The 15,380-nt window shown below is 61.5% G+C and overlaps 2 protein-coding genes across 3 annotated transcripts; both read left to right on the top strand.

Annotated features, from left to right (window-relative positions):
• The first annotated feature begins 68 nt into the window (after positions 1-68).
• On the top strand, positions 69-2,022 carry LOC126643543 (uroplakin-3b-like protein 1). Its single transcript, XM_050321970.1, has 6 exons — positions 69-114; positions 712-861; positions 950-1,181; positions 1,275-1,351; positions 1,654-1,783; positions 1,917-2,022. The coding sequence occupies exons 1-6, from the start codon at positions 69-71 to the stop codon at positions 2,020-2,022; spliced, it is 741 nt and encodes a 246-aa protein (XP_050177927.1).
• A 2,128-nt stretch (positions 2,023-4,150) lies between these two features.
• On the top strand, positions 4,151-15,257 carry LOC126643321 (ras GTPase-activating protein 4-like). Of its 2 annotated transcripts, XM_050321567.1 has the most exons (22): positions 4,151-4,266; positions 8,245-8,301; positions 8,556-8,669; positions 8,965-9,026; positions 9,134-9,263; positions 9,884-9,965; positions 10,134-10,265; positions 10,346-10,437; positions 10,646-10,769; positions 10,867-11,020; positions 11,348-11,412; positions 11,605-11,717; positions 11,787-11,973; positions 12,213-12,350; positions 12,472-12,795; positions 12,873-13,010; positions 13,099-13,234; positions 13,314-13,434; positions 13,517-13,575; positions 14,331-14,420; positions 14,516-14,690; positions 14,972-15,257. In XM_050321567.1, the coding sequence occupies exons 1-22, from the start codon at positions 4,202-4,204 to the stop codon at positions 15,129-15,131; spliced, it is 2,718 nt and encodes a 905-aa protein (XP_050177524.1). In that variant the 5' UTR covers positions 4,151-4,201; the 3' UTR covers positions 15,132-15,257. The 2 variants fall into 2 exon arrangements, with proteins under 2 accessions (XP_050177524.1, XP_050177525.1); XM_050321568.1 differs by lacking the exons at positions 14,331-14,420; positions 14,516-14,690; positions 14,972-15,257 and adding an exon at positions 13,722-14,095.
• The last annotated feature ends 123 nt before the right edge of the window (positions 15,258-15,380 follow it).

The following is a 15,380-nucleotide window of genomic DNA, read 5'->3' on the forward strand; positions in this document are numbered from 1 at the left end:
GCGGGTCCCACGGGGACGCGGAGCTCATCTACCCGCACTCCCGCCCTCGGCACCCAAGCGCCCGCACCATGCTCCCGCTGCTCCTCCTGCTCCTGCCCGCCGCCCACGGCAAAGGTGAGTCCGACGGTGCCATAGGGATGGGCCAGGGATCCCCCTCGGCATTGCGGGGGTCCTCTGTGAGCCGCAAGACCCCAGAGCCTGGCGGTATAGGAAAGCTGATGCTCTCCTTAATCTGGGTCCTATTCTGAGTGCCACCTCTCGTGTCCCTGGTGTCACTGACCGGGGTTGGCTGGCACAGTGTGGGGTCCTTTGGGGGTCACCCTTGGCATTGCAGGACGCCCCTATGCACAGGCACCAGGCCCCCCCTGAGCCTGGATGGTTAGGGCAGCTGCTGCTCCCCCTTTTCTGGGTGGCACCCTCGGTGTCCCTGGTGTCAACGACCTGAGTCCTCTGGGGGTCCCGCAGGGATGTCTCCGCCCAACCCAGGGTGGGAGCATGGGGTGTCTGATTCCTCTTTTCACAAAACACACGTCTGAGCCCAAAACGGGAGGTGGGAAGTGAGCAGTGGCCCCACCGCTGAGATCACGGTGTTCAGCTCCCTCCTGTCCCCACCCCGAGCCCCTGGGACCACGGCAGCCAGTCGGAGCCACAGGTCAGAGGTACAGTGGGGGCTCTGCCCCTCTGCTGCACCCCCTTGGCTTCTGCCCACAGTGGAGCATTTGAACTACATGCCGTTCCTGACCAAGAACCCCGTGCTGGAGGGACTGACGACCGGCTCCACCTTCGTGCTGGAGCAGCCCCGCTGCGTCTTCAAAAACGACAGCAAAGCCGACATCTGGCTGGTGGTGGCTCTGGAAAACAGTAGGTGGGGGCGGCCCAGGGCAGGGGGTGGGCAGGGTTCCCTGTGCCTCCTCAGATCCCTCCTGAAGCCCCATCCCCGTCCCTGCAGCCACAGCCACCTTCAACAACAGCATTGCGCCGGGGACTGCCAAGAGAGCGTTCCAGAACTTCCCTCACAGCGCCCCCGCCTACATGACCCTCAATGCCACCCTCGCCAACTACCCTTGCCACAAACCCCCCGGGGATATCACGGTGCTGCGCGTTGGCAGCGAGACCAGCTGCATCCGGGATGAACGGAGACCCACCTGCAATGGCCCCCTGCCCGGCCCCGGGCCCTACGTGTGAGTCTGCTCCTGTGGATGTGCCCCCCTCAGCGGCTCCCGGCAGCCCCCCCCGGCTAACGGGACCGTGGCCAACCTCTCTTCCCATCTCAGGGTGAAGTTCCTCGCCCTGGAGGGCTCCGAGCCCGTGGCTGAGACATCCTGGTCACAGCCCATCATGCTGAGGACAGGTATTGCTGCTGGAGGGCTCACCCCGCAGCTGTCGGGTGGGGGATATGAGGTGGTCCTGGGGGGTGTGGGGTGGTCCCAGGGAGCTGAATCCTGAGCAATGGTTTGGGGCGAGGGCCCCTGTGAGACGGGGAAACTGGAGGCAGGGCAGCGGTGCGGGTCTCACTCGGGTACGGTGGCAGCGTGCGATGGCACATTGTGTTGGCACACAAGGACACAACTGTCACCCATGTGGCCCCCTCGGAGCCGCCCTGGGCTGTGCAATCCCTGCATCCTGCTCCCTCCCCTCCCGCTCTCTCCCCAGCCAAGTCACCCAACAGCATCTCCACGACGGACGGAGGGCACAGCGCCGGCATGATCGCCCTCACCACCATCCTCTCCATCCTCTTCGCCATCCTCCTGGCCGGCCTGGTGGCCATGCTCGTCTTCTGGGGGTGAGTGCCACCACCACGTCCCACCCAGGAACCCAGTGATAGGTGCTGGGCACGCGGGACCGGCGCCAGAGGGTGACTCCGTCATCCTGTGGTCCCCACCCTCATCCCTCCCCCCCCCCCCTTCCCTCCCCAGCTCAGACACCTGCGGCGGCAGCAGCACCTTCAGCAAGCCGGAGGCGGTGTCGGTGCGGCGGTACAACACCCACCACGTCTACGACCAGCCGGCCGCCCGGCTCTGAGCCCCCGCCGCCCCCCGCAACCGCCCCGCCTCCCCACGCACCCCTGGGTGCCCCCACGGCATGAGCCAGAGCAGCCCCCCGAGGCTGGGGCACTGGAGCGGCACATTAAAGGCTTTTCCGCGTGCTTTGTGCCCGGCCTCCGCCTCGTGTTTGTGACTTCCCCCCCGGGAATGGCACCTGCCAAAACCTCGGCGCCTCCCGCAGCCCCCTGGAAATCCCCGTGGTCCTGTTCCTGTGCCCCCTCGCAGGGCTTTTAGCCCTGTCACTGGGCAGGGGGAGGGCGGGGGAAGATGTGGCCCGGGATGCCCTGGAGTGGGAGATGTGTTGTCACACCCGTTTGGGGTGCCACCTGTGCCCTCTCTGAATGGGGGAAAGTCCCCTGGGGCACAGGGCAGCGAGGGGAGGCCCCCCCAGCCCTGACACTGGGGTGAGGGGCACTGGAATGTCCCATGGGGGGAGTATAGGGGGTGTTTCTCTCTTCCCCTTAACCCCACAGCAATTTCTCGCTCACCCAAACCCAGAGCTGGCCCAACCCTTCCCAGGTGTTCTTGATGTTCCCCTGAGAGCCACGAGACTGGTACCCTGGGATGCCTGATCCTGCACTGGGGGGTCGGGCCCTGATCCTGCTCCAGGTGTTGTGGGGATTGATCCTGCACTGGGCAGTGAATCCCTGATCCCTCTCTAGGGAATGTGGGGGCTGATTCTGCACTGGTGGGGAAGTGAGCTGGGGGAAGTTGATGCTTTACCAGAGACTGGAAGGGACCTGATCCATCATTCCTGATCCTGCACCAGGATGTGGGCCCCTGATACTGATGTGGGGATGTGGGTGCCCTGATCCTGCAGCCTGGGCAGGATGCGACCTCCGCCGGTGCTGGGGACAAGCAGGACAGAGCTCACCGCGGGGTGGCTGTGCCCCTTTGCGTGGAGCCGGGGCAGGTGTGCACACACCTGCAGACATCACATCCGTATGTTAAACCCACCGTTTCTCCCCGTAGGCGCCGTGCAAAGGGCAGCATCACATTCACACCCAGCCCCGGTCACAGCGCCCTTACGGGCTGTCCTTGTCCTGCCTGGGAGGGGTGTTAGCAACCTGCCCCCCTCCGCTGCCGGAGCCGCCCCCGTGGAGCCCAGCCAAGGGAAATCAAGCAAATCCAGCGATTAACTCCTGCGGAGAACCAGCGTGGGTGCAGCCGAAGGACGGTTCCATCCGGCAAACGCGGGTCCCTTCCGACCCACACCCCGTCCCCCGAAATAAAACAACTGTTTCAGCTGCAAAGCGGCTTCGAGTGGCTTGGGGGGTTGTCACCTGTCACACGGGCGCTGTGGGGGTGGGACACGTGGCACACCGACCGCGGGTGGGGCTGGAGCTGCCACTCGGGATGCTGGCAGGGGACCGCACCTTGTCCCCTTGCTGTCCCCGTGCGGGGGAGGGAGAGGGACAGCGCTGTAGGAACAGGGCAGCGCGTTCCCGGCGTGTTCCCAGAGTGTCCCCGTAGTGTCCCCAAGGCGCAAATGCCAAGGACCAGCTTGGCCGGCACAGCCCTGAGCCCCAGCTTTGGGTGAGGGGCGACTCCTGGAGCCCAAGTGGGTATTGCGGGGGATAAGATCCCCCTCCCTCCGCGGGTATTTAGGGCACCAAGCCCCCCCAGAAATCCCACCGGTATCTCGGCGGTGTCGCAAAAAATGGTAAAAAAGGTAAAAGAGCAAGAAAATGTCGGGGGTTTGGGGTGCAGGGCAGCGAGGAGCAGCGCACGCTGCAGCCCCCCAGGTTCGGGGTGGAGGAGGCGACTGTGGGTCTGGTCCAACCCAGAAGCCGCGGCCGGTGCCGGGGGGCCGAGTGGGACGGGGAGAGACCGAGTGGGACCGGGAAGAACCAGGAGGGACCGGCAGGGACCGAGCGGGGGAACCCCCCGGGACCACCGGCCGGGCTTGGGGGGGGGAACCTGTCCCCGCCCACCGCTCCCAGGCCACGCCCCCTGGCCGACAGCCGACAGAGCCGCCCAATGGCCACCGCGGAAGGGTTTGCAGGCCACGCCTCTCGCCCCGCCCCCGCGCGCTGATTGGCGGGCTGCAGCGCCGGCCCGCACATGGGCGCTGTGCCGGGAGCCGCGGGTTCGAGGCCGCGCTCGGCGCCTCTCGGGCTCCGCTCGGCTCGCTGTGGCTGCGCTGCCCGCCCGCCATGGCCCGGCGCAGCGCCCTCTCCATCCGCATCGTGGAAGGCAGGAACCTGCCCGTCAAGGACATGTGAGTGCCCCCCGCGCGGGCAGGGAGGGGTTTGGGTTGCGGGAGCCATCCCCGGGAGGGACCCCCCCTTCGCTGCCCCGGGAGTGCTGCGGGGTGTCCCCTCAACAGGTCCCTGTTGGGGACGCCACCCCACTGGGTGTCTTTGGAGGGTTTCCCTTGCTTTGGGGGCTTGGCCAGAATGGCTTGGTGTACCCCCAGCAGTGCATGTACTTTGGGGGTTCCCTCCAGGGTGGCTTTCATGTCGCCTTTCTTTGGGTGTCTCCCCAGGCTGGCTTTAGAGTGTCCCCCCAGGAGTGCATGCATTTTGGGGGTTCTCTATAGGGTTTTTGGGATCCCCCTTGCTTTTTGGGGTTCCCTCCAGGAAGGCTTTATGGTTGCCTTGCTTTGCGTGTTGCCCCTACTGTGGCTTTGGGATTCTTCTTGCGTTGGTGGTTCCATCCAGGATGTCTGTGTGTGCCCCCAGCAGTTCTCAGCGCTTTGGGGGCTTCCTTCGGGAGTGCTGGGATGTGCCCTGCGGTTCGAGGACACCCCCAGGAGCATCCCATGTTGTAGGGTGCCCTTAGCAAATGCTTTAGGGTACCCCAGGCAGTGCTCCAACTTTGGGGTGCTCCCCCTGTGCTGCCGGGGGGCAGGGCTGCCCCCACCACGCAGGGACCCCTGCAGGGACCCCGGGACATGCAGCAGGACCCGGTACATCCGTCCTCCCTCACAGGAGCAGGGAGTGCCCCGGTGCTGTGGCCCCTATCCCTACTCTGTTCCCAGCCCCGGCTCCATCCCACCTGGCTGCGGTCCGGGGGGCTCCTCTGGCAGTCCCTCGGCTCGGGATTTCCCTCCGAGAAAATCCCGGCGTGGTTCTCATCGCTCCGATCCTTATGGGGTGGGATGTAGGGACAGCGTTGGGGTGGGACGTGGGGACAGCACCGGAGTGCCCCACAGCCACCAAGGCAGCGGGAAGCTGTTGAGGAGCGCCCGGCAGCCGGAAAACCAGCAAAAATCCCTTCAGCCGTCATGGAAAAAGAGGATAAACAAGGAAAGAAAGATGACTTTTTTTTTTTTTTTTTTTTTTTCTTTTTTTAAATCCCGTGTGTCGGAGCCTGATTTTTAAATCCCTTGGCACAACTCCCTGCCGGAGCTTGACCCAGCGCGGGCAGGCTCTGGATTTCGGGAGGCTCTGGATTTGGGGAGAGCGTGCTGTGGGAAGCCGCCGTGCCAGAGCGCCTGGAGCGGAGCTTTCCAGACCGGTGGTTTTGGGACGTGGCGCTGGGCCGGGAGGGAAACCCGAGCGCGGCCGCGGCCCCAGCCGCTGACCTTGGCCGTGTCTGGCCCCCTCCCCTCCGGACAGCGGCTCGTGGGATCCGGTTCCCTGCCCTGGCACGGGTTTTGGGATGGCTGGTTTCCTCGTGGGAATTCCCTCTGCGGGGTGCACTGGCGGGTCAGACCCTGCAGGCGACAGCCGGGGGTGATGAGGCACCTCCAGACCCCCGCGGGAACCCCACCTCCCGCAGGATTCGGCACAGGAGCAGGATGTGGCCGCGGCTGCTGTGGTTTGTGGCTCCCGATGGTGCCCTGTCCCAGGGTCCGGACCCCCAGCGCGGGGCTCGGCACTGCCCGGACCGAGCTGCAGCTCGGGGTGAGCTCTGCCCTGTCCTCCCTCCCAGGGTGAGCGCTGGGAAATCCTTCCCGCGTCGTCTTCATCCCAGGAGAGGGAGGCAAATGGTCTGCTCGATTTTTTTTTTTAATGATTTTTAATTTTTATTTACTTTGTTATTGATTTTTTAATTTGATTTTTATTTTGTTTGAATTTTATTTTATTGTATGATAATAAATAATTCTAATAATTATTATTATATTTATTATATTACTTTTTTTTCACTCTTGCACTTTTTATTTTATTTTATATTTATTCTTTTATTCTTCTTTTTCACGGTGTTATTTTACCTTTTATCTTTTAATTTTTACCCTTTTTTCTTTTATTTTTACCCTTTATTGTTCTATGTTTTATTTTATTCTTTTACTATGCTATTTTTCTTTTTTTTTTTACTTTTTTTTTATTCTATTTTCCTTTTTCAATTTTTTATTTGTTTTATCACTACCCCCCAGGGCAGAGCTGCACAGCTGCCTACACCAGTTAATTTTTAATTCCAGCCTTCCGTGCCTCAGCCCCCCGTGCTGCCCGACTGGTGGCTGCGGGGGCCACGCAGGTTCCTTCTCCCTTCCCCCAGTTCATACAGAGCTCATTTCCTCTTTCAGAAGCCCAGCCTTCCCCTTTCCAGCTCCTTCCCTGCACCCCGCGGGGATGCCCAAGCCAGCTGGAAGCTTCGTGGGCGTCAGAGGATGCCCAGCACCCACCGAGCCTGCAGCACCATAAATCCCTTCCCGACATCCCGGGACAGGGATGCGGTGCACGGGATGTCACCGGGCTCCCCGCCTGCCTTGGGAGCGCGGGTTTATCCCACGGCAGCTTGGGCAGCCGCCCCGAGGATGGATTCTGGCCGTCCTGTGTTTGAATGCTTGGAAAACATGATGCCTGGGTGGTACAAGAGGGGTTTCCTGGCACCCTGTGTCCAGAGGATGTGGCTGTCCTGGACATCTCCCCGTGGGGAGATGAGGTTTTCAAGCTCCCACCCCAGCCAGCCCCGCGTTGCCGGGCACAGCTGGAGCGGGCAGCTGTTCCCTTTCCGCCTGCCTGCTCCCTGCATCCCTGATGGTTTGCACAAGGCAGGAAATGTCAGCAATGAGCTCCCGTTAATGGCACTTCACCCACTGCTCTCCTTAAGAACCGCTCCGGAGGGTGGCTGGGATGGAATGGGGGCAGGAGCCGGGAGAGCGGCTCTTGGCAACCTGCTGTGCTGCCAGCACCGCGGGGCCAAAAGGATGGAAGTGCCTGGGGATAGGGATGCTGCTGTGGTGCCCTGGATGCACAGCCCGAGGAAACCCCCTGCAGCCGTGATTGGCAGAGCAGGGAGCACCCCAAACCCTTTCAGGCCCCTCCAACTCCTTTTGATCCCCCCAAAACCCCTTTTGATCCCTGTAAGAACCTTTTCAGTCCCCTCAAACTCTTTCAGTCCCCACCCAGACCCTTTCAACCCCCCCCAGTAGCTGTTTTTCAGCCTGCCTGGATTTGGGATGCGGAAATCACTCTGTGCTTGGGGTACCCAAGTCTGCACCTGTGCATCCCCCCTTTTCTCCAGGACTCTTGTGGTTGGCTGATGGTGCCACTGGGATTGGTGTTAATGAGGATCCAAGCTCAGAGCAGGCTGCTCCGTGCCAGTGGGATGGGAGCCACAACCTTTCCACTCCCTTGGCCAGCACCCAGGTCCTGCTGGCTCCTCTGTCCCCAGCCAGAGCCCCCACCCCTGCCCCCGCTCCTGATGAACTGGGCTAATAAGCTATAAAATGGTGATTAATTTTTGGCAGCAATGACTTGGGGAATCCGTGGGGAGGAAGCGGGGTCAGAGCATTGTGGTGCCTGCCCTTCACACCCTTTGCATCCCTAGGGGTGTCTCTAGGGGTGTCCCCATCCCTGCAGTGGTGTCAAGGGTCTGGGGACACCCCTGGGGCTGGAGGAGGCTGCTGTGGCTTCACTCCTGGTGTGTGAAATCATGCAGTGGGTGCCTGGAGCTGTTTCGGGGAAAGGGTGGGTTTTGTTTGTTCCTTGGCTTCCTGTGTGGAAGAGGAAAGCCACTTCTAGCTGCCAGCAGGACAGGGTGGCCGGACACAGTCAGGGATGTGTGTCCCTGGCCTGGGAGTGAAGCCGAGGTCACCACGTGCCTTCAGCCGTGGCCAAATCCACCCGAGGAAGCCTCTGGCAGCCCTGGCACCCCAAAGCCCTGGGGTGTCCCTACATGGTCCCCTCTCTGGGCAGGGGTTATCAGGGCTGAATGCTTTGCTCACCCGTGACCATGAGAGCCCTGTGGGTCAGTAGGGGGCCAGGGCTGTGACTGGTGGCACTGACAGAGCTGTCCTGTGTCCCTCCAGCACGGGGAGCAGTGACCCGTACTGCATCGTGAAGATCGACGATGAGGCCATCATCCGGTGAGTGGCTCCAGGTCCCTGGCTGGTCCCCAAACCTGGAAGCCAACTCCATGTCTTGCCAGCCCAGAGCCTCAAGACAGGCCAAGGACAGGGACAGGGACTCATCCCCTGCCCCAGCTGAGTGTCCAAAACTGTGGGTGCTGCCCCCAGCCATGTGTCTCCAAAAGCTGGGAAGGTCCCGGGGCTGGGAAGGTGGGGAGTGCCCTGGTGAGGGAGCCCTGCCCCCTGTGTCACCAGTGCCACCTGCCCTGCAGGACTGCCACAGTGTGGAAGACGCTGTCCCCGTTCTGGGGGGAAGAATACGAGGTGCAGCTCCAGCCCAGCTTCCACAGCATCTCCATTTATGTCATGGATGAGGATGCACTCAGGTATGGGGGGGTTTGGAGGGGGACTCGGGGTTTTACAGCTTTGGCTCCCTGTGTGCTCAGCCCCATTGTAGAGACCAGAGAATCCAGACCTGGCCGTGCTTCCCTGGGCTTTGGGACACAAAGGGGGGAAGTTATTTCCCGAGGTTATTGTCCAGCTGGCAGCAGAGGGTGGCTGATGTGCTCCATGGAGACAGACACATCTTGATGGCCCCAGCCCAGGACCCTCTGAAGTGGGGGCTGTCCTGCCTGGGTGCCAGTCCCATGGCATATCCTGCTTCCCACTTCTGTTTTCCAGTCGTGATGATGTCATCGGGAAGGTCTGCATCACCCGGGACATGCTGGTGGAGCACCCCAAGGGTAGGGGAAAGGGTGGCTGGGGGGGTCCCAGCATGGGCCCCTTGGATGAGCTGGTGCCGAGGGCCCCCCCAGTGACCCTTCCATGGGGGTTCCCCCTTTTCCCACAGGATACAGCGGCTGGATGAGCCTCAGTGAGGTGGATCCTGACGAGGAGGTGCAGGGGGAGATCCACCTGCGGGTGGAAGTCCTGGGCAGCCAGGGCAGCCGGCGGCTGCACTGCTCCGTGCTGGAGGCCAGGTGAGGAGGGGACACAGGGGTGGCAGGGGTTGTGTGTGCAGCCAGGACATGGGCAGTGAGTCTGGGCTGCTCCATGACTCAGTTTCCCTGGTGTACCCATGTGGTGGTTCTCCCCCAGCTGGCCTGGGGGATTCGGGAAGAATTGAAGTTAACAGGAACCTTTGTTCAGGGGAGAATTACGCCCGGACCCGGAAGTTGTAACAATATGGTTTTCCGGTAAAATGTGCTGAACACAGCAAAATGTGTTTCGTGACATGCGCAGTAAGCAGAGTTATATAACACCGTTAGTGGCCAATGGAAGAATATTTATGTATGTGGGAACCAGTGGAGAGTTGACATGTGTAGCCTAAAAAGTGTATAAAAGCAGCAGACATCGTGCAATAAAGTGTTCCAGCCTCTGGATCCACAAGGGTTTTGTGTCGTGTCCCGCCTCAACCGCGACATACCCAGTCCCTTGGATGCAGAGCATCCTCCTCACCAGCTGATGGGGGTCCTGGGGCAGAGTCCACCTCATCTGCTGGTCTTTGGGACGTGCTGGGGAACCAAGGAGGGCAGTGGGTGCCATGGGTGCCTGTAGGTATTTTGGGAGGCTGCTGATAAATTCCCCCTCTTCTTGGCAGGGATCTGGCCAGGAAGGACCGGAATGGGGCCTCTGACCCCTTTGTCCGCCTGCGCTACAACGGGAAGACCCAGGAGAGCACTGTGAGTACGACTGCGGCTCATTGTGATCCTCAGCCTGCCAGCGGTGCAGGTGGAATCATCCCACAGGGAAGCCTGGAGCCATGCCTGTTCCCTGGCATCCCCAGCTTGGTGTCCCTGAGGGACGCCAGATCCACCCTCCGAGGGGACGCGAGGCCGTTGCCTTTGCAGGTGGTCAAGAAATCGTGTTACCCCCGCTGGAACGAGACCTTCGAGTTCGAGCTGGCCGAGCCTGCCGGGGAGAAGCTCTGTGTGGAGGTGTGGGACTGGGACCTTGTTGGCAAGAACGACTTCCTGGGCAAGGTGAGCCCCCAGACGCCATCACTGCTGCAGGGGATCCTGCCCAGCTGCCCACCCAGCCCTCTCCTGCCTTCCCCTCCCAGGTGGTGTTCAGTGTCCAGGGGCTGGAGGCGGCTGGGCAGGAGGAGGGGTGGTTCAGGCTGCGGCCAGACAAGTCCAAGCCGATGGAGAATGAGTGAGTGTTGGCACAGAGGCACTGGGGTGTGCTGGGGGTGATTCCAGTGACCACAGGAGTGTTGGGAAGTGGGTTATTCCTGGGTAACATCATCCCTCTGGAGGAGCAGCTCCTCCACCTGCCTGCCCAGGCTTTCTCAGGCTGTTGAGCCACCTCCTGCTTGGTGAAGTACTTCCTCCAGTCCCCCACCCACCCTGTGCTCCTGCAGGCGCCGGGGCAGCCTGGGCTCGCTGCAGCTGCAGGTGAGGCTGCGGGATGAGACGGTGCTGCCCTCCCACTGCTACCAGCCCCTGGTCCAGCTCCTGTGCCAGGAGGTGAAGTCGGGGCGCCAGGTGAGGGGTTCCTGCCAAGCCCTGCTGGAGCACCCACCTTTCCCCGGCTCTGTGCCCGACTCAGGCCATATCACACCACGGTGCCTCTCCCCTCCAGGACGGCCAAGTGCACCTGGTCACCCTCCTGGATGAAACCACCACGGCCGAGTGCCGGCAGGAGGTCGCTGTCAACTTGGTCAAACTCTTCCTGGGCCAAGGGCTGGTCAAGGAGTTCCTGGACCTGCTCTTTGAGCTGGAGCTGGCCAAGCCCTGTAAGTGGGAAGTGGAGTTGGAGGCTTCCAACTATCTGCTGGGGCTGCAAAACCTCCAGGACCTTGTGTGGGGAATTATTTGGGGTGATGGTTGAGGTTCAGCCATCACACTGTTCTTTGTGTAGGAATCTGCTGGGTTCACCCCAGCAACTCCTGAGCTGAGTTTGGTGGAGGAGTAGGTGGTCTGAGGTTTGGAAATTCCTGTCACCTTCATGGAAATGGTCAGGGTTGGAGGGGACAGCCCCTGGGAATGCCCCCATGGTTGAAGCTGCCTGGTGGGTGACCTGTGTCCATCCCCCAGGCCATGGAGCCTCTCTTGTTTTGCAGGTGAGCCCAACACTTTGTTCCGGAGCAACTCCCTGGCCTCGAAGTCGATGGAGTCCTTCCTCAAGGTGCCACACTTCCTAAGACCTGGCTCTGGGATGTCCCCAAGAGTCCAGTTCCCAGGGGAAGGACTGGGAGTGCTGGTGGAGCTGTGTCTTCCCCTGGGGCTGGGAGGCTGTAGAAAATCCCCTGGGTGACCCTGGAGGTGTCTTGTGCCAGCCCTGTGGCCCATCACTGTCCCCTGGGCTGTCCCCTGGCAGGTGACAGGGATGCCATACCTGCACTCTGTCCTGGGACCCACCATCGCCCGCGTGTTCGAGGAGAAGAAGTACGTGGAGCTGGACCCCGGCAAGGTGGAGATCAAAGACGTCGGGTAAGGGACTGTTGGGGAGGTGGGACAGGGTGTCCCCAGCCAGGGGGGTGACAATGACGGTGCCCGCAGGTGCTCGGGGCTGCACCGGGTGCAGACAGAGGGTGAGGTGATCGAGCAGGGTCGCCAGCACCTCCAGTCCTACCTGGGTGAGCTGCTGGACGCCATCGCCAGGTCGGCCCCGGCGTGTCCCCCTGTCATCCGCGCTGCCTTCCGGCAGCTCTTCCAGCGCGTCGGGGAGCGCTTCCCCCAGCACCAGGTCAGGCTGGGGCAGGGAGGTCAAACAGGGGCATCCCTGGGGCTCACTGGGGGTGCAGTCCCCAGCTTTGGTTGATGGGGTCCCCCCTTGGGCATGAGGGCAGGGGGACAGCGAGGGGGGCCATGCTTGCACCCAAACAACAGCCCTGGGTGCTGGCGCATCACTGCCTGGGGATGTCTCGTTTTGGGACAGACCCCCACATGTCTTCCCCCCCCGCCCCTTCATCTCGGTGGTCACAGCACGCCAAATTCGTGGCCGTCACCAGCTTCCTCTGCCTGCGCTTCTTCTCGCCGGCCGTCATGACCCCCAAGCTGTTCCAGCTGCGGGAGACACACGCGGACGCGCGGACCAGCCGCACGCTGCTGCTGCTGGCCAAGGTGGGGACACCAGGGGACAAGGGGTGGCGCCCGGGGAGGGGCTTTGGGGTGCCTGGCTGCTTCCCATGCGGGACGGCTGCGCCTTCTGGGGGCTGACACCGCCGTCCCCGGGGGTCTCCAGGCCGTCCAGATGGTGGGCAACATGGAGCCGGCTGCCGGGCGGGCCAAGGAGACGTGGCTGTCCCCGCTGCTGCCCGCCCTGCAGCAGGGCATCGCCCGCATGAAGGACTTCATCACCCGCCTGGTGGGCACGGAGGAGGACAAGGGGGAGGAGGGGGGCGAGGGGTGGCCGCTGGGCCCCCCCACGGCCGTGGTGAAGGAGGGGCTGCTCTTCGTGCACAAGACGCGGGGCAAGGGGCCTCTTCTCGGCGCCGCCGCCGGCAAGAAACTCCACTTCTGCCTCACCGGGGAGTCCCTCAGCTTCGGCAAGAGCCCCAGTGCAGAGGTAGGGGGGTGCTGGGGGCTGGAGGGGTGGCAGCAGGGTGGCACTGACCCCCTGTGTGTGTGTGTCCCCTGCACCAGCGCCTCGGTGCCATCGCCCTGTCCGACATCCTCGCGGCCGAGAAGGTGGAGGAGAAGAGCTTCGGGAGCTCCCACGTCATGCAGGTTGTCTACACAGACACGGGCGGGCAGCAGGAGACAGCCTACCTGCAGTGCAAGGTGGGGGACAGCGCGGGGGCGCCCCGAGGGGTGTCACAGCCCGGGAGGGGGGGGAGGTTTGTCCCCCTCACTGTCCCCAACCCCGCAGTGTGTCAACGAGCTGAACCAGTGGCTGTCGGCTCTGCGCAAGGTGTGCGGGAACAACCCCCGTGTGCTGCGCTCGTACCACCCCGGCGTCTTCCGCGGGGACAAGTGGAGCTGCTGCCACCAGCGGGACAGGACAGGTACGGGGAGGGGGCCCGGGACGCCATCAGGGGGGTTTGGGGGGCGTCCCCCCCGTGTGCTGACCCTGCTGCCCCGCAGGGCTGGGGTGCGACCGGACCCGGCACGGCGTCACCCTGCAGGACTGGAGCGACCCCCTGGACCCCACAGTGGAGGCTCAGCGGCTCTTCCACCACCTCCAGGGCCTCCGGGGGACCCTCAGGTGAGTCCCTTTCCCGCGGGGACACCCAGCATCCCCCTCATGCTCCTGCCAAGGGCCCATCCTCTCATCCCCCTCTCCACAGGGAAAAGTACTGGGAGCTGCAGGAGCCGGAGGACGCCCAGAATGGCCCCCGGGGGGAGGGTAAGTTGGCTTGAGGGATTCTGGGGGTGCTCTGGTTGAGCCATGTCCCCAGGGGTCACGGAGAGGGGTGGGTGGTGGTGGTGGTTTGGGGTTGTCTCCCGGGGGAGGGGGCTGTGGGGTCTCACTGTTGCTCCCCTTTCCCACAGATGCCCCCCTGCCCGAGGGGCTGAGCCGGCTCTTCGGGGTGCTGGGGGACCTGGAGAGCTGTCACCGCCAGGCGCAGCCCCCCGAGCCCCCAGCCCCTGTCCTGCTGCAGCTGCAGACGTGAGGCGACCCCCTACCCCCCCCACGCTGGGATTCCCCACCGCTTGGGGACCGCGGCGGTGAAATAAAGGCACTTTGTACCCTGCAGCTTCGTCCTGTCCTTCTGGTGGGACCCTTGGGGGAGGGGGGGGCTGTTGATGGTGGCACCGGTGACATCTCTGGTGGCCCTGCCTGTGGTGGCATCGCCGAGTCCTCCCGCCCGCGGGGGGGCGCTGTGAGGCGAAGGCCGCGGCCGCCATTAGCGGCTGAGGGCGGAGCGGCGGCGGGATGAACGCGCCTCCAGCCTTCGAGTCCTTCCTCCTCTTCGAGGGCGAGAAAAAGTGAGGGGACACCCTAATTAGCCCTTAATCAAACCGCGGGGCTGGGAAGGCCCGGGCTCCCCGGACGGGGAGCCCGGGCCTTCCCCCCCAGTCCCCCGCGGTTGCCTGGCCCGCATGGATCGGTAACACCCCCTGTATCCCATTAATTTATCCCATTAATTTATCCCCCAGGATCACTATCAACAAGGACACCAAGGTGCCCAACGCCTGCTTGTTCACCATCAACAAGGAGGACCACACGCTGGGGAACATCATCAAGTCGTAAGTCCAAAGCCGGCGGGGCGTGTTTTGAGGCTTTTTTTTTTTTTTTCCCCCCGAATTTCCTTGTTTGTTTTACTTTTTTTTTCCAATTCCAGGCAGTTGCTCAAAGACCCGCAGGTGCTGTTCGCGGGGTACAAGGTGCCTCACCCTCTGGAGCATAAAATCATCATCCGTGTGCAGACCACCCCCGATTACAGCCCCCAGGAGGCTTTCACTAATGCCATCACGGATCTCATCAGCGAGCTCTCCCTGCTGGAGGAGAGGTTCAGGGTGAGTTTATTTACCCTTAAAACTGTTTATAATTAATGAGAGGGGTGAGCAGCGTGTCTTGGAGCTGCTGGTTTAGGTCTCTAAATTAATTCAAGCCATCCTGGAATGGGTTTTGAATCTAAAATTTGTACATAAGTTTTGAGTTTAATTTCAGTATTAATTTTCTGGATGGTGTACAGGTTTCCACTGGTGGTTCTTGTGTATCTCAGAAAAGCCAGGGATGTTTCAACACCTCTTCCAGCTCAGTAACAGCTCTTGTATTTTTGCTTGTGCTTTTACAGGTTGCTATTAAGGATAAACAAGAAGGAATCGAGTAAAATCCCCCCTATGGAGGAGACTGTGCTTCTGAGGCAGAATGATGTGTCTCTTAGTTGGATGATATATTTAAACCTCCATTCGTGGCAAATATTTCCCCCCTTGTCCTACTTGTTTAATATTTGACAGCAGCAGTGATACTTTGAGTTTGTTGTTTGTTTTTTTAATACCAGACAGACACTTTGCCAAGAGGATAAATGTCTTGTTGGATCTGATGGATAAGTCATTAAAAGTGATTTTTTACTTTTCTGATTGGAGCCTTAAGGCAAATATTTGTCCTGGGTTGTTGGGGAGGGTATTGTGGGTGTAATTCCAGCATGAGAAGCTGCTCAGTGAGAGCAGCAGATGAACTTTGTGCTGTTCCTGTCAAAAACT

Source organism: Myiozetetes cayanensis, unplaced genomic scaffold, assembly GCF_022539395.1.
Source record: "Myiozetetes cayanensis isolate MyiCay16 unplaced genomic scaffold, myiCay2020 scf27, whole genome shotgun sequence".
Lineage (NCBI taxonomy): Eukaryota > Metazoa > Chordata > Aves > Passeriformes > Tyrannidae > Myiozetetes > Myiozetetes cayanensis.

What these genes read in the sequence shown, in the direction of transcription:
- LOC126643543 (XM_050321970.1), top strand. Translation starts at nt 69, where the DNA reads ATGCTCCCGCTGCTCCTCCTGCTCCTGCCCGCCGCCCACGGCAAAG. An exon ending in CCCGGCCCCGGGCCCTACGT is followed by an intron (nt 1,182 to 1,274) that starts GTGAGTCTGCTC and finishes TTCCCATCTCAG; the next exon opens with GGTGAAGTTCCTCGCCCTGG. An exon ending in GCCATGCTCGTCTTCTGGGG is followed by an intron (nt 1,784 to 1,916) that starts GTGAGTGCCACC and finishes TTCCCTCCCCAG; the next exon opens with CTCAGACACCTGCGGCGGCA.
- LOC126643321 (XM_050321567.1), top strand. Translation starts at nt 4,202, where the DNA reads ATGGCCCGGCGCAGCGCCCTCTCCATCCGCATCGTGGAAGGCAGGAAC. An exon ending in GCTGGTGGAGCACCCCAAGG is followed by an intron (nt 9,027 to 9,133) that starts GTAGGGGAAAGG and finishes CTTTTCCCACAG; the next exon opens with GATACAGCGGCTGGATGAGC. An exon ending in AGCGCTTCCCCCAGCACCAG is followed by an intron (nt 11,974 to 12,212) that starts GTCAGGCTGGGG and finishes CGGTGGTCACAG; the next exon opens with CACGCCAAATTCGTGGCCGT.